The 26,160-nt window shown below is 34.8% G+C and overlaps 1 protein-coding gene across 1 annotated transcript in view; it reads left to right on the plus strand.

Moving 5' to 3' along the window:
* Positions 1 to 26,160, plus strand: part of mal (molybdenum cofactor sulfurase) — a 36,727-nt gene that overhangs the window by 7,883 nt on the left and 2,684 nt on the right. Inside the window, exons 7-13 of the mRNA XM_080174904.1 lie at positions 246 to 417; positions 2,237 to 2,327; positions 3,061 to 3,165; positions 3,426 to 3,531; positions 4,258 to 4,409; positions 5,459 to 5,515; positions 25,578 to 25,629. Of these exons, the coding sequence (XP_080031030.1) occupies positions 246 to 417; positions 2,237 to 2,327; positions 3,061 to 3,165; positions 3,426 to 3,531; positions 4,258 to 4,409; positions 5,459 to 5,515; positions 25,578 to 25,629 (735 nt within the window). The remainder of the gene's footprint in view (positions 1 to 245; positions 418 to 2,236; positions 2,328 to 3,060; positions 3,166 to 3,425; positions 3,532 to 4,257; positions 4,410 to 5,458; positions 5,516 to 25,577; positions 25,630 to 26,160) is intronic.

Here is a 26,160-nt window from a genome sequence, read left to right on the forward strand (position 1 = left end):
AAATGGATAGATAGACAAATATACTAAAATGCAGGCCTAGCTATTATAAAAATCAATTCTACAAAAAAAATCACGAAACCTTTGTAAGTTAGCTGGGGGTATATCTTATTTTTTCATATAACTGAAGAGGGGTGGGTAAGAAGGGGAGGAAAAGAGGAAGGAGGTTGTGGGGCAATTTTCCTTTAGAATTGTTTATCAGATTATCATTCCCTTTTCCCTGACTAAAATAGATCATATTGTTTTAGGGTTCCCGTGTCCTAACCCAGAAGCAAGAGCCTCTAATGGCTCAAATTGAAACCTCCATAGACCTGACCTCAACAAAACTGGTTCTCACCTTTCCCTCTCTGGAACCTTTGCAAGTGTCCTTGGACGTACAGGATTCTCAACAGGATTTGCTGGAGAAAGAGTTATGTTCAGGTGCATTTATGTCATTTCCTTTCTAACCTATCATGCAATCAGTGGCGTGCACTGGGTTATGGCAGGGGTGCGCGAAGCGTCAAAAATATTTTACATCAATCATTAATTTTTGTGGTTAGGTTTTTTTTCCTTAGCTGTATTAGGAGGATGTAGACCCATGTCAAAGGGAGTAGTTTCTATCCTCCATAATTTTGCCTGTGGGTGGATACGCCACCCTTCTACACGCCTTTGCATACAATTAACATTAATATTATTGAAAATTAAGCTCTGCTTTTAATTGACTGTTCCTACTGGTCATTCAGAGGTTAGCGGATTGGACAATCCCCCATCTAAAGAAAATTAAAAATTAGTGCATTTTATAGCAAGGGTGGGGTTTGGATCCACCACCTCTTGGGGCAATGCTAGGGGCAAAGTATCTGGTATTTAAATAGAAATGAGAAGAAAAAAAAGCTTTTAACCATTCCAACTTATTCAGTTTTATGTTAAATAGGATCATTTCAACTTTACCCATTATTCTTTACATTTATATTGTATATAAAATGTATGTACCTTCACAATGACGTGCAAAGAAGGATGCGGGTATTTGCAGTGGCCGATAAATTGATGTAAATCCCCAATGATGATACACATAATTAGCTCTTCTGTAGATTACAATTAAGGGTTGAAGCATTTCGATACTCAACTTAATGATACAACAATCCAAATTCATTAAAAGTCCCCAAATTTGATAAGCAAACGAATAAGAATACGTCAGTATAAAAATTTGGGGACTAGTGAAATTAAGATCCAAATGTCTTCTCCCTCCCTTTAGTAAGAAGAATATCTTATACCAAAAGGAGTAAAAAAATAACAATAACGTAATAAAAAAAATATTTGTGTAAAAAATTCAGCGCTTTTACAAAAACACTCAATATACAATATACGATCAACTGAAAATCGATTGCCTATTTCTTCCCTAATTTCCGAATTTGTACAACAGATAACCAAAAAATGCAAAACCTATTTTCAGCTACTCTGGTCAAAGGAAAAGCACAATAATGTATTATACATTCAAAATTCTAATTTTTCAGCTTTTAAGTTTTGAGCTTTTTTAGCTAGTAGGAAATATTGAAATAGGATGAGGAAACTATGTACACAATCGGAAACTCAAATTCAGCTGACCCAATATACATTAGCAATTATTGGTTGGATTTCGATTTAAGTTTTCCGATTATTCTGTTTTTATTGAGAAACGTCAAAAATGAAAATTTATAAAGTTTTGTCTCTTTATATACCTTGCTTTGATTGTATTTGAAAATTTTTTTTTACTTTAATATTTTAGAGCCATCTATTCGAATGAAAAATGAGGAAAAGACAGAAAAAATCTAAAACCACATCTGTACCTATGTAAACCTGCATTAAAATTGGTTCAGTGGTTAACACACAAAAATTTACATGTAAAAAAATCAAAAAGAAATTATTACTTTTGAAAAGTTGAAATGAACCTACGGGAATAAAAATATACCGGCCCAATTAATTCAAAACCCTTCTTTTAACCCAGATTACTTTAGCTATCAGTATCAAATACATTATTTTTAACATAATATATTATTTAGAAGAATAGTTATTTATAGCATCATATTATAGAGAGATGTCTGCGGATATTAAAATTAAAAATTAAAAACCAGTATTGAAAGACCCGAGCGACCAAAGCAAAATTGTCTCTAATACGATGCTATACATGATTTTTTAGTATGGCTGAGAACCGATAATAATCCAATGGATTTAATCGGTTTGGAAACTATACTGGATTTGGATCAGTAATTTGGATAAAATTTAGGAAAGATTTGTGGAGAAAAGATAGAAGGTTTGGATTGTGGATCAGAAGCTGGAGAATGGTTGGAGCAGGCTCTTGGCAGATATAATCTCAGGTAATATGAGAGAGGAGGAGAGGGATAGAGAGAGAGAGAGAGAGAGAGAGAGATACAGACAGACAGACAGATAGACAGAGAGAAAGAGAGAGAGAGAGAGAGAGAGAGAGAGAGAGAGAGAGAGAGAGAGAGAGAGAGAGAGAGAGAGAGAGAGAGAGAGAGAGAAGAGAGAGAGAGAGAGAGAAGGTGGAGAATGGTTGGAGCAGGCTCTTATCAGAAATAATATCAGGTATTCAGAGAGAGGGAGAAAGATAATATATGAAAGAGAGAGAGAGAGAGAGAGAGAGAGAGAGAGAGAGAGAGAGAGAGAGAGAGAGAGAGAGAGAGAGAGTGAGAGAGAGAGAGAGAAAGAGAGAGAGAGAGAGAGAGAAGGTGGAGAATGGTTGGAGCAGGCTCTTATCAGAAATAATATCAGGTATTCAGAGAGAGGGAGAAAGATAATATATGAGAAAGAGAGAGAGAGAGAGAGAGAGAGAGAGAGAGAGAGAGAGAGAGAGAGAGAGAGAGAGAGAGATAGAAAATCTGGAGAATGGTTGGAGCAGGCTCTTGTCAGAAATAAAATCAGGTATTCAGAGAGAGGGAGAAAGATGATATGTGAAAAGCATTTTTTAAATTACTATATACTTAGATATGCCCTATAACAATGGGAATATCTTTACGGACTTACTGACGGACAAAGTGAATTATAGAGTAGCTCGCTACTAATAATTCTAATAATCTCTAAACTTTTTAGGCTTGTAAGAGGGCTGAAGAGATTTAGTGCTAGAAAGAATGGAGGCAGCAATTCCTTGGCTAATGACAGCGAACTTCTCACTCTAAATGTTGCCAGCATTCAAAGGTAATCTATCCTTATATATAAAAGTAATAGGATGTCTGTCTGTAGTGAAGGATGTCGATAACCTCTGGACCGATATGGTTTCTCCTTTACATCAAACATTTTTATGGGTCAAGAGAAGGTTTATAACTATTTTGTGGGAGGGTAGCTCTAGCCTCCCATGAGAAACCGCACATATTTTGAAATATTCTCTTTAACAAATTAATCCCATTTAACCAACTTAATGATATAAAAATAAGATTGCAGATTTACTTATTTTCTAGTCTTGAAGCAAAGATAAAAGAGAATGCGGAGAGGTTTGGTGAGGATAATCTAGATCTAGATTTGGATTCGTTGACCCTCAGATTTAGAGGAAATATGATCGTTCAGGTAGAGTAGCTACGTAACAGATCTATAGTATAGATGTATATACAGACAACTACCTCCCTTCCTTTTTCAAAGACCTCTTTCGTCTGCTTCTTATTTTATGCCACTTGGCTGTGTAAATGTAGGCGACACCATTGGTTGATTTTCAATGATCCATTAGAAAAGGTTGCACAAGGCAGTTGCGCTGGGGAGATACAGTTATTTAACCCTTTCTTTCTATAGTGTTTTACTCTAATAGCTACGTAACAGCTTTTATCGCTAATTTTGGCATGTTAGAATTGTCCTATCGATTTAAAACCTAGCATAATGATTCATGTAACAGTAAGGTGCAGTTTAGAAAGCGTAGCAACTCTATAATTTAAATCATGTTGATTTTTAAAATCATATTTATCTTTACGATATAATTATACTGTTCATCTGAAGTTTTTAGTAATGATTCCTAGGACCACAAAATACAATGTTATAATGCAAAGCATCTCTATAATAAAGTCCTAATAATGTAAGTATGTCCTATAACAAATCCTGTATTTATTCAATTTCGCCAAAAATTTAAAATTTGGGTTTCTTATTAAGTATTGACACTCTACAGATGCTAATATTCGTCTCTCATTCAGTCTGTTTTTTGAGCTTCGTATTTATAGATATTGTCATCCTTGTTTTGTAGTAAACACATAAGTTTTAGGCTATAGATTCCTGGAACGAAGTTACTACAAAAAAAAAACTATTCAGGGTCCATCAGAATTTGAGGAGGAAACATGGAACAAATTGACATTGGAAAAAGACTGTACAAGCAAGAAATTGGAAAGTAATGATGCACAAAAAGACTGTGCAAGTGAAAAAGATGACAGTATTTCTTTCAACATTGTTGGTCCTTGTAAAAGGTAAGTATTGTTTTTTTTAAAGAAAAACTATTCTACTAATTGCTTGATGAAATGTCACTTCTCCTAAGGTATTAATACTAATTTCCTAGGGTCATGTGATGGAAACAAAGTTGCGGGTTTCGTATTATTTTCACTATAGTAGCTTTTCTCCTATTTCTAGCCCCTGTGGGGGGGCTCTAACCCTGCGGGGCCAATTACCTAACCCTGCGGGGCAATCACCTAACCTAAAATAAAATAACCTTTCAAAAGCTATTGTGAAAATACGACGAAACCCGCAACTTCGTTTTCTTCATATGACCCATTTCCTGTAATATGACTATTTAGAGATTCCTACAAAAAACTATCCATCTATCCCTATGTATCTGTCTATCAACCAACCATCTATAAATTTGTATTTATTATTGGTATATATCTATCTAATTACCCAAACATCTATCTTTAAATATGTCTATCTATCATCTATATATGCATCAAACCAGCTATAGATTATCTATCCATCTAGTTTCAGATTACATTAAACAAAATTCAAAAACCTTTCAATGTATATACAATAAATCTTTATTTCTGTTATTATCTATGAATCTGAATAACAATAATAGTTATTTCTCGCATCGTATTATAAACACCTTTCCTCGGATATAAAATGTACAATTATAAGATTAAAATCATTTTTTTAGTCCCGAGATGCTGAAGGCATGGGCTATCTTTAATCTTAAGATTGTACATTTTCATAATCGTAGAAAGCTGGATATAACCCGATGCTAGACATAGTATTATATGATGAATGCGAACCGGTTCTAATACACCGGATATTAATCGGTTTCGAATCCGGTTGATAGGAATCATCATGGTTCTCATCCATACAAAAAAATTAGGTCTAGCATCGTATTATATCCAGCTTTCTACAAATATAAAAATGCACAATTATAAGATTTAAACCTTCGGCACCTCGGTGCTAAAAAAACTGGTTTTAATCAAATAATTGTACATTCTATATCTGCGGAAAGCTGTTTATAATACGATGCGAGAAATAACAATTATCCATCTAGGTGTACCATGATTAGTATTGAACAGAATTCTGGGGAGTTGAGCAAAGAACCATTGAGGTAAACCAGTTAATTGGATATATTATTATATGGATCTTACACCAGAGGTGGATTCTTTTAAAAACTTGGATCTACTGCAGTTCACGGTAAGATATTGATGGTAAGCAATATTTTTTAAAATCTATGAATTTTAAAGGCTGCTAGCTGCCAAACGGCTGAACGTACAGATCATACCCGCACACCATTTTAAGCGGCATAATAAGGCCTACAATTAATCTGGAATAGCCAAGATCCAATGATGCACAGGGAATTCTTCAATGGAGAAAAAACGCTTAAAATAGGTCTTTTTCGCGCATTTCTCTACACTGCGAGATAATTATGCATTATTGATTTATGGCTATTCCAGAATATTTGTAGGCCTTCTTATGCCGCTTAAAATAGTGTGCGGGCATGATTTGTACGTTCAGCTGTTTGGCAGCTAGCAGCCCTTAAAATTCATAGATTTTTAAAAATTTTGCTTACCAGCAATATTTTACCGTGAACTGCAGTAGAACCAAAAACTTTTGCCTCACTAAAAATTATTTGCCTCACTAAAATTAGTGAGGCTCGCCAAAAATTTAAAGGGGATCATTTTGTCTCACTATTTTAGGCAGTGAGCCAAAAAAGTTTTTTAAGAATTAACCTCAGATTTCTTTGTTATCTAATAAAGTGAAACACATAGCGGGCTAAAATAACAATACCTACCTGGCACCCACTTTACCCCATTCCCTCCCCTCCTAGTGGATGAACGAATTGACCAATAAATGATAGGAATACTAGCAAGCTCATTTGATGACAATTTTTCCCCTGTCATAATATCATATTACTAGTTAATAATTATTAGTAAAAATCTAAGCTTTTTTACAATTGGGGCCTGTCTGTATGTTAAGGATGACTTATTATATATTTTTCAAAAAGGGAACAATTTTGAAAGCATAACAACTCAATAACTATTAGTAGGTATTGACGTATGAGGGGATGTACAGACAGACCGGAATACGAGTATAGAGTAGCTTCGACACAATTAAATATCAATAATATAACAAAGGTATTTCTAAAAAATACAATATTTATTAAGCAGTTAAACTGGTTAGAATAGGCAGATTAATGGGATTATTATTATAGGATATATTTAAATATGATATCAATTAAAGGCTTGGACGTCTCGTTTTCTGTACAGGACAGAAAACCACGTGCACAGGAATATGGGACTAAGACTGTCGAGTTGAGTTGAGTACGAGACACCAAGAAGGAAGGTGGTCTGACCACCTCTCCTCTCTTTGTGTAGTACACAATGTGTACTCTCGTACAAAACTGGTTTTAACCCTGTTGGATCACCAACACTCATTTGATTAGCGGACACGGTTGCGATAGGTTATAATATATTTTTTCTGTGTGTGTGTTTTAAAACTTATAAATTGTCATTTAAGAAGTTTTGCTTCCTTATTTTTTTATGGTATTTCGTACAAATCTCATTAAGTTTTTATTGCTCCTGTTCTTATTTTTGTTTTGTCCGCTGGATAGATTTAGTAATGGAGTTAGTTTTATATGGATTTATGAAACAACTCCTTAAGCTGGTTTTAGAATTTTTGATTCCAACATGTAAATAGGGTATTATCCAAGGACAAAGGATAGTCTTTCTGGGCAACAATTCTAGGAAAATCACGAAACCTACTCTGAAAACCTTATAGGGTACAGAGCAAAAGAGAAGGTGCAACATACTTGTATTTTGTAGTATTGTTCAATTCAGAAAGTATAATATCACCAAACCTCACCTCATTAACCGTCTGTTTTTAGAATCAAAACAAAGGCTTCTTACTAAACAATTTAGAATTAGGGAGATTTAAAAAATATTTTATAATACTTCCTGAAATTAAAATCTTTACATTTCATGATATTTGTAACTGTTTACAAACAAAAACAAAATATTTCACCAAATTTCTAATCAAAAGCACTTTGATTAACACCTTGATTAACCCCTCGAGGCAGGTTAAAGCAAAAGTTTCAAAATGATTCAATAACTAAAAAATATCTCACTATATAAATCTATAAAAAAAGAAATTGGACAAATTCAACCCTAACGAATTGGATCTTTACAGAAAAATTGAAAAGAATTAGAAAATAATCTAACTTATGCATAAAGCTTAAAATTAAATTAATTGTTCATTACTTATTAAACAAGGATGACACCATCTATGAGAACAAAGCTCTGAAACAGTAGGACAAATGGACATTAACACTTGTAGAATTTCAGAACTGAATAATCAGAATATAAATGTATTAGAGTCGAAGCAAAATTGTAAGTAAAAACTGCTTGATAAAGGATAATGTTTATGGACATACTCACATTTCTGGGACATGATTATAGAGTTGCTTCGCTTATAATAATGTACTTTGTTGTCACAGGAATCACATAAAAATTTGTCCATGTTTAAAATGGACATACGGACATTCTGGTAACGATTATGGAGTTGCTACGCTTGCTAAATCATACCTACAGGAATCACCTGCAAAGTTTTAAAATGATAGGACAATTCTAACATGCCTATGGACTGACCAATCCTAATTATAGAAAAGCTTCTCTTTGAAAAAAAATAACCCTAAAATATAAAATACTAAATTCTATTTGAACATCAACTTAATCTAAAATAAGCTAAAAAAGCATATATTGGGGCTTTACCACAAAGTTGCCTATCAAGCACTGTTCCCCTCCTTTTAGATTTTTTTTTTGGTTACCTTTGCTATAACAAAAGGACTAGTGCCCCTTTGATCGTTTTCAATTTGCTTTACATTAATGGTAGGGAAATGGTGGGGCTCTGTGCTCTACAAGGCACTTTGGGGGAAATTACCCATATTTTAAATGATTAAAAAAGTTTGTAAGTTGTAATATTTAGAGAAGATTAGTAGTTTTTAGGTTTAATTATTGCAGTACTTAATAAATCATGATTTCAGGGAAGCTTTTTTATTTTACTTTCCTAATTCGCCACTTTCCTCCAACGTGTTTAGCCATTAGATACAAGAAGTTGCCAAGAAAGTCAAAATTAAACTACAACAAATATCATAAAATGTATGATTGTGAAAATACATAGCTATGTAGTTCAGAATTTTATTGCTAGGTGTCGTAAAAACTTTTTTTGAATTTAAATTTGTAAATGAGATAAATATTTAAACAATCTTAAATATTTTTAAAAGTATTACAGCTATCCACTCTTTAGAATTTTTAATAAATTTATTCACTATTTAACATATAATTTACGAGTAGTTTATGATTTAGATAAAATACCTAAAAGTTGTAAAAAAGCTTTAAGTTTGCTCATACATCTTTAAACTGAATGTGCAGACAAATTCTGACAATCCTTTTAGCATGGCTTTTAGTAAACAGAGCAAAAAGTATTAAAATAATGCTTGAGTTTCTTATCAAATTCTGCTTAAAGTTGCTTTATCTCATCATCAAGTTTAAACTGGAAATCTAAGAAATCAGCTCTAAAGCATTGTTTGCCAGAATAGCCTTCCCTTGTCCCTGGGTATTATCGTGCTTTTTGTTAAATTATAGATTGTACTTGTTCCCAAAAATTTACATTTATTCACCCCCCCCCCCTTACTTTTTTTTTAAGTTGGATAACCAGCTATATAATGTACTCCCTCGTTTGATTTGATAACCACGTGTTGTATAGGTCATCATGATTATTATTAGGGTTTTTTTCTGTAATTTTGGGTAATTTGAAAAAGCAGCTGTAAAAGTGAATGAATTTTAGAGGATTACCACGTGTTCATTATAAGATCAATCATGGTTCATTTTCATTAAATCTATTGCATATTATTTATCTAATTTGTTAAGCTTGCGTTTATTAAATACTTTCTGCATAACTATTTTTATAATATTGGCAGTATTTTTTGTATGAATTGAGATCGTAAAATGTTTTTGTTAGTGCTACGAATTAAACTAAAGTTAAAATCAGCTACAGTGAAATTGTGGTCAACAAAATAATAATACTTTTAAAGAACTTTTAAAGTCTTAATACTATTTAAAGGAACAGAAAAGTCGTGTTTCATCGTTTAAGTATTTATTTTTGTGTCTTTAAATAGTTTTTTGGAATAATAAATTCAATTGATTTTGCTTTCAAAGAATGTCTCATATAATTAAGGCAATATAAGTTTTTTTTTTGTTATTTTGTAGCACTTTTGTACTACGAAAATGAGTCTATGTGTGTGTACGGGTGTCGATGTATTTGTTTGTTTCATTTGTATAAAGTGTTTTTACTATCTATTTAATTTTCTTTCTAAAAATCTTTTTCTCTCAAATTCACACATTTCATTACTTAATTTTCTTTTAGCCTTGTTTGGTAGAATTGTTTTGAGTCGGATAATTACGTTTGATAATTTATAAGGACTTAAATTATGGATTACGTCTAAAGCCCCCTTTTTTCCATCTTAGCTATTAATAAAATAAACAAATTGACTTGTTAATTTGGCTTTTTTTAAAGAGTTGAAAATGTGTTTTCCACGTTGGAGTGCTACAAAACAGACAAAAGTAGTTAATTTCGATCTCTAATAATTTATATGGTTTGATGCTCTGAGCAGTTTCATGGTGTTAATTACTTGTTGTATTATACGTGTTGCTTTTAGTGTAGTTTTTACCGTGAACTTGCTAATTTGAACTAATTTAAGAAGCAAAAAAATTTAATTTGCAATTGTCCTTTTTGTAGCACTCTTTTGTACTTTTGTTTTCTGTTAGTTATTTTGTGTGTGTGTGTCTGTGTGTGAAGAAGCAGTTTTAAAATATAAATTTTATTCAATTATAACATGTATACCCATGCTTTTATCTTAAGGCCTATTATGAAACACATATATGTCGGTTCTGTGGATATTTAGATATGAGATTACTCATGGGTTACAAATCCGTTTTGGTTTTCTTTTTAAAACTAGATTAAACTAATGGGTTGATATCCGTACTTTTTACGTAATCGTTCTTGTTTTTAAGAAGGTTTAGTTTGTAAAAATAAAACTCTATATTTTACTTTGTCCTTTCTGGAAAAAAGTTTAATACCAATTTACGTTATCGTTTAAAATCACTGGGTACTAGAATTTTAGGAAACTTAGGGAAAATAAAAGAAAATGATGATATTGGTCGCATAGGCCTTTTTCTAATATTTATATAGACAGGTTTCTTAGGAAAATATTGGTCAATATGGCCTAAAATAATGGACTGATTTTTGGCAATTTTGATGATGTTTACTTGATGTGCTTTGTATTTATTGATTATTATGTTCTTGATAATTGTATTTTTGGAGGACGCTATTTAGTTTTCTTAACTGTTGGCTTTTGAAAATTACTTTTGATTTGAAAACTTCAGAGTGTCCTTTATCAATAATATTCACAACTCTACCATGAAGATTGAAGCTCTTTCAACATCCTGATATCAAGATTTGAAGAAACTAGCTTTAGAAGATAACTCTAGTAATATTAAAATGATGAAATCCACTTTTACAAAAGTTTGAAAGCAATCTTCCTTATTTAAAGATGTTTTTAATACATGCTATTTTTTTCCAAAATCGATGAAAGTTTAATTATCCCCCCCCCTCACATTACCATTTTATGGTCGATTTTATTTGTGTAAAACTAAAGATAGCTTCGGATTGTTACATGATTGATTATATTTATGTACTAGAGTTGGCTCGATATAATTATCTCCCTATTGGCTAGTTTTCTATATGCATATCTATTTCTCAATAAATCTATTTTCCTCACCCGGCATTACTATCTAAAAGAAAGTAAATATTTAATAATTTAAATGATTTTTAAAAGATTTTTTTAAATTATATTTTTTTCTTTACATTACCATCACCAAAGGGTTAATGATGATGATTACAATTTTAGTTTAATATTTGAACACACAAAATGTCGCCACAATCGAATTCTTTTAAAACATAGTTTTCTTAAATTTATCATATTATAAACTTAAATTTTCTTTTTTATGATTAGAAATTAAATACATCAATATAAGGTAAATAGCAACATGAAATGAAAAAAATGAATTTATTTTTAATAAAGTAAAATAATGGGTCTTATCGTTCTGGGCAATGAGAGTTTATTATGGATTATTGGAGCACTATGAGTTTTAATCATATATTCCTTGGAAAACTTGAGCTCGTTTATAGACATTTATTTCCTATATAGATCTGACATGGATCTTGAAGCAATTAACCAGGCCGTTTTGTACATGTTAAAAATTGGAAGATTTCATTAAATAAAAGTAATTGCAAATATACTTAGTAAATAAAGATAGCTTCGGATTGTTATTTTTAAAAATGATATTATAATATAGAATCTATATCTTGTTATTAATTAATACCTATTGTTACTATTGCATTTGTTCTTATGCTTTTAAGACGGTATTTGTAAGGTATTTTTTAGAAATTAATATTGTATTTTCTTGTAATTTGTTGCTCTTTTCAATATTGTTTTTAAATTGTACCTGCTTTATTTACAAAATCTAAAAAATCAAATAAATAATTAATCTATAAAAGACTGTCGACAACCTAGCATATAGGTATACAGTCTACCAAGTGTAAGCTGGTGGAGAGATGTTCTCACAAGGCCTACATAAAATCAACTAGTCCCTCAACACAGCAGGATGGAGTATAGTGGCGGTTACAAGTGGAGGTCTGACTCAGCCAGAGAAGTATAGGAATGTGGACAGGGATGGAAATGCATAAACTTGAATGGAGAATACCACACTCGCCTCCTTCTGAGGGAATATGAAATATTCCCTCACAGTTGACCTGCACGCCTGCTTCTGCGGGTTGCTGTTGTACTCGCAGGTTCTTCGATTGCGGCCATAGCCCTCTTTACGATATCAACAGGATTGGGTTCTGAGGGAGTAGGATCTTCTGGAGCTGCTGGAAGCTCTGGAGCAACAGCATTCTGGAGGGCCAACACGCCCTCGCAGGGAGCCGTGGCCACTGGGTCTTCAGAGACAGCGCCAGCCTGCGGATTAACAGGCAGATCAATTCCAGATGGAAAGAGCTCACTGATTTGAGCGTCGAGCTCTGTGTCACTGTTTTCCTCTGCAGGATCAAGGACCTCGGGATTGCCTTCTCTATCGGTGGGCCTGTACTCATCAGAGCACTCAGAACCGCCATAGTGGGAAATCAGCTCAACTCCATCATCATCTGGCCGGGGTACGTCCTCAGCAGGAAGGGATGCCTCTATGGTCGCCACATTCTGCCCAGGTACATTTATAATATTACAACGAGTATTAATATATTTAATTACCCTGTCAGAGTTTTGGTCCAACAATCGACTAGTGGCCTCAATAACAGTGGTCATTCGTGATTTTAACTCGACGGTCGAGTCCTCGGAGACAGTGCGAATTTTTTCGCGCAAAGTTTTGCGGTTCCGCAGTAATTCTGCGGAAATTTCAATAAGGCGCTTGCCATGGTGTATATGTGCTTTCTCAACATATGAAGCATTGTTAGCAATTTTAGATTCCAGGCTTCTCTGGAAGGGGAGAAGAGCTTCTTCTATTGCTTCTTTTACGGTGGAGGATAGGACTTTTTTCCATTCCTCAGCAGTCACCCAAAAAGCTTTAGGCTCAATTTTGCTTTCTGCTAATGTCTCTTTCTTTTTAGGGGGTAATGGAGGCGGTTGAGTTTCCACCTTAGCCTTCTTGGCTGCTGGGCCGACGCTGCCTGTTGGTGTTGGCGGACGTTTTTCTACCGCTTTTGGGGCTGATTTTACGGCGACTACCTCTAGTTCAGGTGAGGCACTACGTTTTGGTGGCGATTCCATCCGATTTTTTTGCGGTTCCCCTCCCCTAGGTATCATATTTTGTTCCATTAGAGGCCTGGCCCTAGGCCTGGCTTTATCGGGATATTCGTTGGCCTCTAAATTTTTAGCCTGCCGCAATTTTTCTTGCAATTCAAGGAGTTCCTTTGGAACATCTTTTCCCGCGGTGCGATAGACGTGGATCGATTTTGAGACACACTGAAGTTCACTGAGGTTTTCAGGGTTGCGTGGCGGTTTTACTCGAGGCTGAGTATGATACCTGTTCTCGTCAGGCTCATAGTAGGCTTCCTCATGGCCGCCCTGGGGATAGCCCTGGTTGCTGTCGTAATAATAGTCCTCTTCATTGTAGAAGGGTGCCTCTTCATATCCTCGACGGTATGAAGGGTGACCGGCCCCATGGGAGTGGTGGAAACCCCTTGAAAAATTTCGCCTGGGATATCCTAAAATAAAAATAATAAACTTAAAATTAAGGGTCATTAATTCCTTATACCGAATAAGGAAATATTTTTACAAAGACGACCTTTAGGGACGACAATCTTATAGGTATATATGTCTGTTTACAGGTCGTCCGTTTTTTGGAGATTAGTTTTCCCCATTATTTGTAAAATCCCGTAATTCGTGTGTTTCACTCGTACCTCCTGCTTTGTACGCGTGAATTTTGGTGCAGGCTAATATATAGATGATAAAAACGACGCATAATAACGACCCTATTCCTGTAAGGATGGCTGCTACTACAAGCACTATATGATACCAAGTACTAGATAGAAAATCAACCACTTTATGATACGTTTGAATAAACCAGGAGTCGGTAATTTTTACTTCAAAATTATTAGAGTCCGCGGCAAGTTGGCTGAGGTATAATTCCTCGGCACTTTCTGAGAAATTAGTTTTTTCTAGGCTTTGCCAAGAATGATAAAGAAATAGGCTAATCGGTTTATCCATAAGATATTGGTTTACATTTAATATTTGCATACCCTGCCCTTGATTCCCAATGAATTTTCCTTGGTACAAATGTAAGAAAATTGGATTTTCGGAACATTTGGTCGGAGTTAAATGGGTGGTGTTAACCAATCTGCGTGAAAACGGTGATATCCCCATAGTCTTATTATTGATTGAAACCGAGAAATGATCCACAAAACAGGGTAAATTTTCTCCCAGAGAAACATTGATTTTAAGGTTATTGCACTGTATTACCAGATCCAGTTCACCGAGCGCCCTAACTAATTTTTTACGATGGGTCTGAATACTACTTTTAGACAGAAAGTGGTTCTGTAAGCAGCGAGTTTCGGGGACGATTAATTTACTATATTGTTGGTAGGAATAAAAAATCTCTAGTGGTAGCATGTCATCTTTTTCCTTAGCGTTTAAAAGTGGAAAATATGGTTTTACAGAGTTTGTGAACCATACCATTAAGTTATCAATATTAGTTTTGTAATAAGATAATTCAGGAATTAGATTTTCAAAATGTTTTTTATCTTTAAGTTCTAACGCTAGCGTAATTTGGGGATCGATCACTAGATATTTTTGGTCACCCTGTTCTCCTTCAAATGTAAACAATGAAATATTAAAGATGTCTACCGTTCGCCAAGGAGAAGTGAATTTTTGTGCGTTATCAGATTTATCATCCGAGATAATTCTGATCGTAGCCTATTCTAAGATTGTGATCTAGACAATTGTTTCCCACCCAGTGACTGCCCAGGTAACAGCCCGCTTTTGTTTGTAATAATTCAACAGGCTCAGCCTGGACCCCTATTTGTTTTTCCTCAAATGTCCCAGGGATAAAAATGCCGTTAATGGTTACGCCGTGTCCCTCGCAGGCGGTCCTCCGTTAAGGAGGTCGTTGGGGTAAGAAAGCGTCCCGTTTACCAGGAAACGCGTGTATGACATCTGGTGTTCATACACTGAGACTGATTTTCCTTCAAAGTTAAATATTTTAGTTTTGGACATGGTGTAACAGTCTTCATAAGGTACGAGGCTCGGTATCTCCACAAGTGCTGGAGCAGCGAGGTGGATGTGGCTATATCTGCCACAATACCAGTAATGAGTACTGGTTCGGAGGTGGCAACGAATTCCAGGTATAATTTTTCTTTCAACCTTTTGAAGTAGGTGAAATTGTTTTTGTTCAATATTAGTAATATTAAGAAACGCAGCGCATTCAGAGATTTTCAAACGCGGGTTTTCGTTTGCTACACATTGAGTCGCATCTATTTGTATTATTTCGGACGCATTTGATTTTGCCAAAATAATAAAAAGCCCCAAGAATCCCAAAATAAATTTACCTCGAGCTCCTGGTGCCTTTGCCAAATGATGCTGCATTTTATTTTTATGCTTCTTGTTTTTCTCTGAAATATGTTAATTCGTTAGTTTTAACGTATATATTTTTTTTTTTTTGTTTATTTTCATTATTATACATACATAGATTAAGCTATATACATTTGCCACCTTTGTTTTATATAATTATACATTTTATATACATTTTATTTCTTCCTTTTAATTGGGTTATGCAGTCCGATTTGGACGTGTATGCGGTTATCCCCCCCTTGTGACCTAGTTTTTCTTTCTTCTTCTAATATATATTTGGGTACTATGCTTTGTTTGTTAACATTAATAACTTTTTCAGGGCTGGATTGTTTGGGTCGTTGTGCAAAGAAAGAAGCCTCGGACGGGACAGTTTCTTCTAAGAAACTATTTTCAACATGGATGTTAGGACCGGATGACCGATCTGCGCCAGGGGATTCTTGGTCTTTGGGCTGTGGCTCAAATGGTGAGTTTTTTTCCATTATATCCCCTCCCCCATCACAATCCACCTCCCCTTGGGGTACATCCTGATTAATCTCAGGGTTTTCTTCGATAAATTCATCACTATCGTTATCTAGGTAGGTAAAATCGTCGTTTTCTATACCTTTATTATCGTTTATTTCGGTTTGTCCGGTATTATCTATGGTCAATGTTATTTCCTCAGACGGGACAATTTCCTCGATTGGAAAGACGTTAAAGGAAAGTGTTTCCCCCAATAATTCTACTTTAGAATCTATTTTTCGTATTTTATCTCTACTAACAACTTGGTTAGTTTTTATTGGATTTGACCCAAAGGGACTGAGTTCAAAAAGGGCCTCTGAGAATTTTTTTGTTACGATAAAAGGACCCCCATAGAAAGATTGCAATTTTTTACTGACCCCTATCTTGACTAGATTAAAAAAAGCAAAGCATACGTCGTTAACGAAAATGGGAGATGAAGCCTTTCTAGATTTATTTTGAAATTCTAAATAGATTTTAGATTTTTTGGAAACCTGTGCAATAATTTCTTCCAAATTTTTTAGGTAGTTTAAGTAAGACCTGCAATCAATGTCTTGCCTGTTCTGCAGAATTGGTGAAAAGAAATCGAGATTAAGAGTTGGTTGTCTGCCGAACATAAGGTAATATGGCGTATACCCTGTTCTTCTAGACGTACTTGAGTTAATTACAAAAGTGGTCAAAGCTAATTTTCTTGCCCAGTCTTTACTTTCGAATCGGTCATCAGATCTTAGACCTGCATAAATGCTTTGATTATGCCTTTCACATGGGTTACTATTAGGGTTTCTTGGGGGAATAAGTTTAGTTTCGATACCTAATTCATCCATAACTTTTTTGAAAACTTCCCCAGTAAAATTTGTTCCCCTGTCACTCCTCAATGACCGAAATAAGCCGTAGGTGGGTACCACCTGTTCAAGGATAACTTTCACCGTGCTTTCCACGGTGGCGTCTTTGATGGGGTGGGCGATTATGTACCTAGAGAATAGGTCAACTAGGATAAATATGTAGCGGACATGTTGTCCTTGAAAGTAGTTAGGGGTTAAAGGACCGATAAGGTCTACCGATACCTGGCCAAAAATCTCGTGACTAATGGCTGAATGGGTGATGGGTTGTTTATGTTTAGGTACCTGTCCTATTTTTCTTAGGCAGGTGATACAATTTTTAATGCGTGATTCAACAAACTTATTAATTCCTATAAGGAAGAATCTTTAATTTATCTTGCGTATTGTTTCGTTAACCCCCTTGTGACCTATAATATTATTATGTGCTAATTCAAAAACTTTATTATATAATCCAATGGGTACGACGGGTCTTTCAATGAATGTTCCATTGCTAAGAGGTTGTCTAAATATTAGAAGTCCTTCCATAACGTATAAATGTTCTATTAATTTAAAAAGGACCTCTTTCCGGCCGGTTAGTTCTGCTCTTTCAAAACTCGACAACTTCTTTTTTTCGAATATCCACCTACGAATGTCAGATAATACTTGATCTTTTTGTGTTTCAGATTGCCAGACATTGTTCACACCGACTTCCGACGCCGCATGTAACTCAAAAATCTGGTCTTGGTAGGGACAATCCTGTTCATAAGGATCCAAGGTAAATGAACTAGTACATTTTTCACAATCTGTTTCCTTATGTTCTTTGCATAAAAATTGCCCTCTAGATAGATTGTCGGCATTGCAATGGTCCCTACCCTTCCTATGAATTACTGTAAAGTCAAAACTTTGGATAAAGAAAATCCATCTCAGAGTTACACCATTTATTGTTCCTTTTTGCCATTTTTTGTAATGAACTAAGGAAATCGAATCTGTACGTACAATAAAGTTTCTAAATCTTAAATAATGAAGAAAGGTTTTAAGAACAAATACTAGGCATGCTAATTCGCCTTTATAACTTGGATAATTTTTCTCTGCCCCGTTACATTTTTTGGAACATATTCCAATAATTCTTTCTTCACCCCCCTGTTTTTGGCTGAGAATTCCAGCGAAATAACTTGTAGAAAAATCTACATCTACTATAAAGGGGTTTGGTTTATCCCACTGGGGATAGCCTTTACTTATAGAATTTGAGAACATATTTATAAAATTTTCCCAATCTTTTGATAGGGAATCGGTCCATTCGATAACTTTATCGTTTCTGTGTTCATCTAGGGTACAAGAGTTTTTTGCATAGGATGGGAAATAGGCCCTATAATAATTGGAGAAGCCCAGGAAACGCTGGAGTTCCTTGCCTGTCCTGGGCCTGCTCCAATTTTTAATCTGTTCTAAATATGCGGGGTTCATTTTAAGTCCTTGGGAACTTACTATATGACCTAAATATGTACATTCAGATGTGAAAAATTTACATTTGGCTAGATTTAACTTAAGTTTTGCTATTTTTAGGACTCCGAAGAGTTTTCTGAGATGCTTCAGATGTTCCTCAACATTCTTTGAGAATATAATAAGATCATCAAGGTAAGAAATTATAAATTCGTACAAGCCAGGGATAAGGGTTAGGACTCTGTCCATCAAATGGCAGAAAACACTTGGCGCGTTACACAGTCCGAACGGCAGTTTCTTGAAAAGATACTGCTGGTTAAGGGCTGTGAACGCTGTCAAGTGTTTACTTTCCTCTGAAATGGCTAGCGCATGGAAGGCGCTAGTCAAATCGAGGGTGCTAAATACATTGCCAGTGCCTAATTTTTCTAAATTACTAGAAATCAAGGGAAGGGGCCAGTTAATCTTTCGTGTTACACTATTAAGCGCACGAAAATCGATTACAAACCTAAGTTTACCTTCCCCCCCAGCCGTTGGTTTTTTCTTTACCGCAAAGATCGGGGAGGACCACTCGCTGTAGCCCTCCTCAATGACGCCCCCCCTTAACCAGTTTTCAATTTGTTCTTTTAATTTGGCTTCGTACAATGGGTTTAATTGAATGTTTCTAGCCTTAGTAGGTTTAGCCCCGGGGATCAAGTCTATTTTATACTGTAAGAGATCGCAGTTACCGATATCGGCATCGTCAACCGAAAATATATCGAAATGATCAAGGCATAATTTTACTACCTTTTCCTTCATCCCGGGGTTATTTTTGATAAGGTCGCTATTTTCTAAGTCTAATTTTTCTTTAATGAATTTAATTCTTTTAAGAAGTGTAGTTCCTGACAATTCATTTATTTGATTAATATTTTTATTGCAGGAATTTTGGGAATCCGATTCAAATTCAAAACAATATCCAACTTTAACGTTATTCAGTAAGGTAATATTTTTTCCTGCTAAATTAACAAAATTTACCCAACATTCTCCCTTCTCATTTACATTATAAATACCCTCCATAAGCATCAAACCGTTATGGCTTGTCATTTTAGAATTATTTGGGGATATATACAGCTTCCTATTTTTTCGGTGGGTAGGTATTGTTATTACCGTTGTATTCCCCCCCGGCAGGAATGTTGTTTTCTTTGCTAGTTTTACGCATGTTTTATTTTGTTTTAATGTCCCAGTCCCCCCCTGGTTCCTCCAATTTATTCCTGGGATAAGGGAGTTTTGTTCTGTATGAACATTGTTTGTAGGAATTAAGGGTATGTTTTTACTCTCTTCAACTATGTTAATTGTTGAATTTTCTATTGGAATTTGCTCGCCAGTGGGGAGCTCAAATGAGAACTTATCTAGTAGCAAATTAATTTGATTAACTTTGAGAAATTCATATCCTAGATTTATAATTTTAGACGTCGTTTCAGGGATGTAAAATGTTTCTTCGAATATTTTATCTGATCCATTAAAGCTGAATTTTAAGTTTACGTGTCCTATGATATTTACTGGTTTTAAATCTACAGACAGAGCGCTAAGATTGGCAGGGGTAAATGTGATTTTATTATCATCTAAGATTTCTTTAGAAATAAGGGACCTAAAGTTGTTTCCTGTATCCACTAAAGCGTGTTGCAGGAATTCCCCCCCCACGGGATTAAGAACTTTTAGTTTTGCACAGATCGGCATTATAAAATAAATTATATTTTTAGTCGAAGCCTAAGATGCATATTTTCCAAGATCCCAACCCCAGCGGTTAAACGGTGGTAATCCTCACACAGAGATTTCCTGTGTTCCAGGTATAGTTGTCTGTCGAATCTTTTTAAATAATGAAATGTTTTAACAATGTGGTTAATTGTTAAAATAATTTTATATAACTTTCTGGGTTTCATTAAGTTTTTATTAAGCGCTTTTTAGCTCGAGAAATTTCTTAATAAGCATAAGAATGTTGATAGTTCTAAAGAAACTACTAGACTTTAATACGGGTCCTTATTTATATACTTGGATATATGATAAAAACCTATCGGAGTAAAATTGAACTAAAAAGTTTCGAAAGATTGAAAGGCTACAAAGTAGCTTAAAAATAAGTGTTCAGCTTGCAACTAACAAGACATTAAAAACAGACTGAATTATTTTTTTATTTCTGTCTGTATTTATACAAAATATAGTTTTACTAGTTTAGTACTTGATTCACAATATTAAATAATATAAAGTTAGCGCTGAATTACAGCTCAAAAAATATTAGATATGACTAATATAATAAAGAGGATCAACCATGACTGATTTATTATTCTGATATTGTTAGTATTTATACTTAATTTTTCCACCTATGGGGTAGAACAATATGCATTTACTTTTATATAGTGGCCCTTTATTCCGCTGATCATCCTAGCGGAAGTTAATAGAACTAAGATATTTTTTAATTTCCAGCTAAAAATAATTCAATCAAATATTAATTGAAATAAATTAAGATTTTATTAATCACGTTTTAAGTGATTTAAGTTTTTAATTTTATTTAAATGCTGCTTGATTGCAGCTCAAAAAATCAGAGTGGAAAAGATAATTAAAAATCTTTTGAACAACTGAATTAGATTTGGATATTCACTTGTATTTATACAGATTTTCCAGTGGACCCCCCCCCCCCCTTTACATGGATCCCTATTTATATGGACCGCGGTAGCACTCGAGGCGACATCTTTCGGATACATAATAAATTAAATATAGTTCTATTATTGTCACTGTGCAAAATACAATGATATTAACCCATACAAATCCGTTATTATACATAATTGCTGAAAAATGAACTGAAAATGTGCAACTTTCAAATGAAATCGATACTGAGGCTTTAGCTCTAAAATCATTGTTTATATACAGATAATTTGCTTACAGTCCCCTAGCGGTTAAAAATTGAATTCAAATGTTTTAGATTCATAGTTATATACACTTAAAAATATACGCTATTTACATTTTAAATAGATCATGCGATATCAAAAATAAATACTACTAAATAGAAAATAGGTATTCACTTGTTGGCTTCTTTATAAAGACTATTAAATTTTTAAAAAATGGAAATATTAAGTGCATGTGAAATGCTTCTCAGGTTACCTCCCTATTTCCCCCAATTTCCTGTATCTGTTACAGTTGGATAGGGAATGGAGGGGAAGGAGTTCATTTTATGTTGCTTAGTCATACTTAATAATAACAATTTGTTTTATTTTTTCGCGCCAAAGCATTGCCTGGTAAGGGATATTTGATATTAAGGAATTTGCAAGTTTAGCTTGACATGGGATATTTTGTTTATCTTTCATATCAAAATATGAAATTCATTCAGCCAATTTTTATTTTCTAGGATAGGGACAATTAATATCGCATATATCCATTTATTTTTTACATATAATGGACGTGATTTTTAACAATCGCTTGTACATGTTTATCTATTTCAGATTCGTCGCTGGCTTCCTGATCCATTTGGTTGATAGTTTTACGCGCATACTGCTCAGGTATTTTATTACTATTACCTGGAGCTTTTCTAGGTGGGGTGAATTTACTTCGTGTTTTACCAAAGCGGGACTCAGGATGTGGGGGCTCCCCAGCTTTCTTTTTGTTGCAGTTCTGCACTACATGGCCAGGGATATTACAATGCCAGCATTTAATATTTTTACTCCTCCCATTAAAGACTCCTATAACGCCCTCGATTTGATCCCAAGCAATAGGATCATCCTCATGATCTACCCAAGAAGGAACCTCGTCAGGTTCTTCGGTTAAGTTTTCCTTATACACTGCCGTGTTAGTGGGGGTATTATCTTCGATAATGCTGATTATGGGTTGTTTTTTCGTTTCCGCAGAATTTCTAGGTAGGAACATTTCCATGGCTTGGGAATAGCAAGCCGAAAGGTTTTCCTTGCTAATATGGCCAGACCCGTCCCAATTAACGTATCTTTGTCCGAGGTTAATAAGTTTATTTAAGTAAGCGTTGTAATCGTCCAAAAATTGCATACTCTCAACGTAATTGGCCATGTCCATGGCAAGGTTGGTATACAGCAGATTTTTGCTAACGTTAAGATAGAATTCTTTCCACTTCTTTTTAGGTATGATGCCAGGATTCATGAGTTTGAACACCCTAAGTTTGTTTTCAAAATAGGTGTCAAGGGGTTGATTAGTCTCCTGTTTTAGGTTGTAGAAGTACTGCGAGGCTACTTCTGGATCCGAGAAAGGAGTGACCAGCCTCCTAATCATCAGGTAATAACTTAAGGCAGATAAGGCCTGATTTCTTTCAGGCGTAATTAGGTCTCCTAATCGTTCCCCTCTAGAGTCATAAATTCGCTGGTATAAAATATCCTTAAAAAGGATTGGGTCACAGATTCTGTATGTCTTTGCAACCCTCCACAAATTAGAAAAGAAATTATCAAAGTCGGCCCTGCCATCCCACCTAGGGGCATCCCTCGCAAAGTCGGAATCCCATTTTTGTCCCTTAATAAAGCATTCTTTAATAAAATCATCGTCGGCGGCGCTAGTTGTTGCCGTTGCGGGTGTGCCTGTGCCTGGTGTGTTTCTTGTAGAGGGTCTTGTTGCTACATTGGGTGCAGACCGTGTAGGTCTACGGAGGGGCTCTAACGACTTAATCCTATCAGGGATAAAGGGAAACCTTTCTAATAAGGTTTTTTCGTATTCCGTTAGGGAAGTTTCTCTTACATTCATCCAATTGTCATTATCCGCCGGACCTACAAAGCCTACAATTGAATAAGCCATACAACCTGGGGCTGTAATTCTATCCTTGGCGACCCATTTGGTCACGTTTATCCTTTGTTGGACCGATAGCCGGTCATAAAAAGTGGCATTAATTGAATCATCACCTATGGTGTTAAAATGAGTCGTGTTGAGACTTTCGTTTAACGTTTTTTCCGCAAACAATGGGCCTAGATTTCCGTCCGCTGGGAGTTTTGATACCCTACGTTTTAGGTCTAAGATGTCGGTATCGGCTAATAATCTGCGATGTGATTCCGTGTCCTTAAACCCTGCCCATTTTGTTTCTATTTCGAGCTTCATAATCTCGGATTCTTGTTTTATTATATCTCTATAATGTGACGAGTATTCGTTTAATTTAACATTTAACGCTTCCGTTATGAGTTCTTTGATTTTTTCAGGGGAAAGCGGGTCTGACTGCGGCTGCGTGTTACCAGGGACGGCCGAAGCCGGCGGAGTTTTGGTTTTATCATCCCCCTTCTTGGCATTATCGGTCATGGTGCTGGAGTGTAGTGTTCGTTAACACTGCTTTGTCTACCACGAACTTTTTTAAGAACTTGGGAGTATCCCTTTCTTCCTGTTTTAGGGAGAAAATATGGAAATGTGTGAAATTAAATACTAGTGTGAAAATAAAAGGCGGGTTCCTTTTTATCTTTATTTGGCAGTTTGCCACGAAATAATTATTAGCAATATTCTGTAACAAATTGTTACTATAAACTGTTTCCGTGAATAAACTTAGTTATCAGGAAAATATTAATTTCACTTTGCAATCGAAGCTACTTTACAGTTTAATTTTGTCTGTACGTTAATAATTATCTATACCTTCCCCCCTCAAAAATTGAGTGGTAGACAAGACTGCGCCAAAATGACGTATGAGGGGATGTACAGACAGACCGGAATACGAGTATAGAGTAGCTTCGACACAATTAAATATCAATAATATAACAAAGGTATTTCTAAAAAATACAATATTTATTAAGCAGTTAAACTGGTTAGAATAGGCAGATTAATGGGATTATTATTATAGGATATATTTAAATATGATATCAATTAAAGGCTTGGACGTCTCGTTTTCTGTACAGGACAGAAAACCACGTGCACAGGAATATGGGACTAAGACTGTCGACAACCTAGCATATAGGTATACAGTCTACCAAGTGTAAGCTGGTGGAGAGATGTTCTCACAAGGCCTACATAAAATCAACTAGTCCCTCAACACAGCAGGATGGAGTATAGTGGCGGTTACAAGTGGAGGTCTGACTCAGCCAGAGAAGTATAGGAATGTGGACAGGGATGGAAATGCATAAACTTGAATGGAGAATACCACAGTATACTCTATTTGTTCATTTTAAACATGATTTTAGAAATTTATATGGTTTATCCATCTTTTTCACTTCATCTGGAATATTGATTCCTATGATGATTAGACACTAAGATATATAAGAATTTTAATGTTAGAGGGAGATTTGAAATCTGCATCAAATTTTAAGGATTTTTTTTTAAATTTGTTTTTTGTATAATTCTTTATCTAAAAGCGGAAATACAATTTAAGTTAATCAATTTTGACATCTGTGATTGGTGGATTGAAAATTATCTTCGCTCTGATTGGAGAAGTTTAAGTGTCGCACATCATTCAACCAATTAGAGCGCAGGTAGTTTCCAATCCACCTATCCTATTGGTCAAAATTTATTAACTTGAATTGTATTTCCGCTTTTAGACAAATAATTATACAAAAAACGAATTTCATAAAAAAAAATCCTTAAAATTTGATGCAGATTTCAAATCTCCCTCTAATATTAAAATCCCTTCTAACTTATATATCCAATTAGACACTATGTCATATGTAGATCTTACCCCTCTGGGGTAAATGAATCTCATTAATTTTAAAATCACAGTTTGGATTTTCCAGTATGGCTCCGTAAACCAATAATATCCGTTGGATAAGAACCAGTTATCAGCCATGCTAAAAAATCGTGTAAAGCATCGTTTTAGAGACAATTTTCTACGAATATTAAAATAAAAATCTTAGAATTAATTTTACAATTTTCATTTTAATATCCGCGAAAAGCTGTCTATAATACTATAATATATAATACAAAGTAGAATGATGTCTGTCCGTCCGTCCATCCCTTAAGATCTCGGTAACTACTGAACTTCAGGGAATATACCTACTGATCCTGTGGTGGTTTTAGGCTATTTTCTTGGGGGTGGGACACCCCCCCCCCAAAAAAAAAAAAGAATCCCCCCCCCCCCAATTTTTTTAATATTTTTTTATTATTATTTAAATTTGTAAAAGATTTCCTTGGTCCTTTTACGAAATTCGCCTTCATTTTTTTTTGATCACCTCTTGGGGCACAGCCCCTAGAGGCTAGGGGCGAAGCCGCTAGTGTATATATTTAATTATTCATGCATAACACTAGAGACTCTATTTTACCTATTACTACAAAGTTTTTCCATAATTTTGTTCTTCTTTTAGATCTTTGGCGACGTTTAGAGACAGAAATTTTAACTTTGGTGTTCACACAAAGGTAAACAACAATTATTGTCTTACAAAACAGCCAATAATTCAAAAATTTCCATTATTTTCATTATTTATTCCAGCTTCTAGGAAATATATTAGACTAAAGCAGGGTCGGAATGATACCCCACAAAAAAGGTTGATTAGAAGTTTAAAGCTCTATTTTTATTTCCCCTTATCCGATAAATTGATGAACAATCTATTGTAAATACCCTTTCTGTAGATTACAATTAGTGGTTGAAACGTTTGGACACTCAACTTAATCAAGCAACCAATAAAAAATCAATGAAAGGCAACAAATAAGAAAACTAGTGTAATAAACAGCCAGATATTCCCTCCCTTTTTAGACCCTTATTCTCCCCAGTGAAATCATTTTTGCCCCCCCCCCCCCCGGACCCCAACAGCAATTATATACTCTTGTAGTATGTGCACTTTTAGTAGGAAGCTACTAGTACTCTATAATTCACTTTGTCCGTCAGACCGTCCATAACGCTATGGGAGAAACGTGATTTTCTCGCCTCCTGTACAAGAAAGACAGCTG

This window comes from Acartia tonsa, chromosome 10, assembly GCF_053477335.1.
Source record: "Acartia tonsa isolate MP-2025a chromosome 10, ASM5347733v1, whole genome shotgun sequence".
Lineage (NCBI taxonomy): Eukaryota > Metazoa > Arthropoda > Copepoda > Calanoida > Acartiidae > Acartia > Acartia tonsa.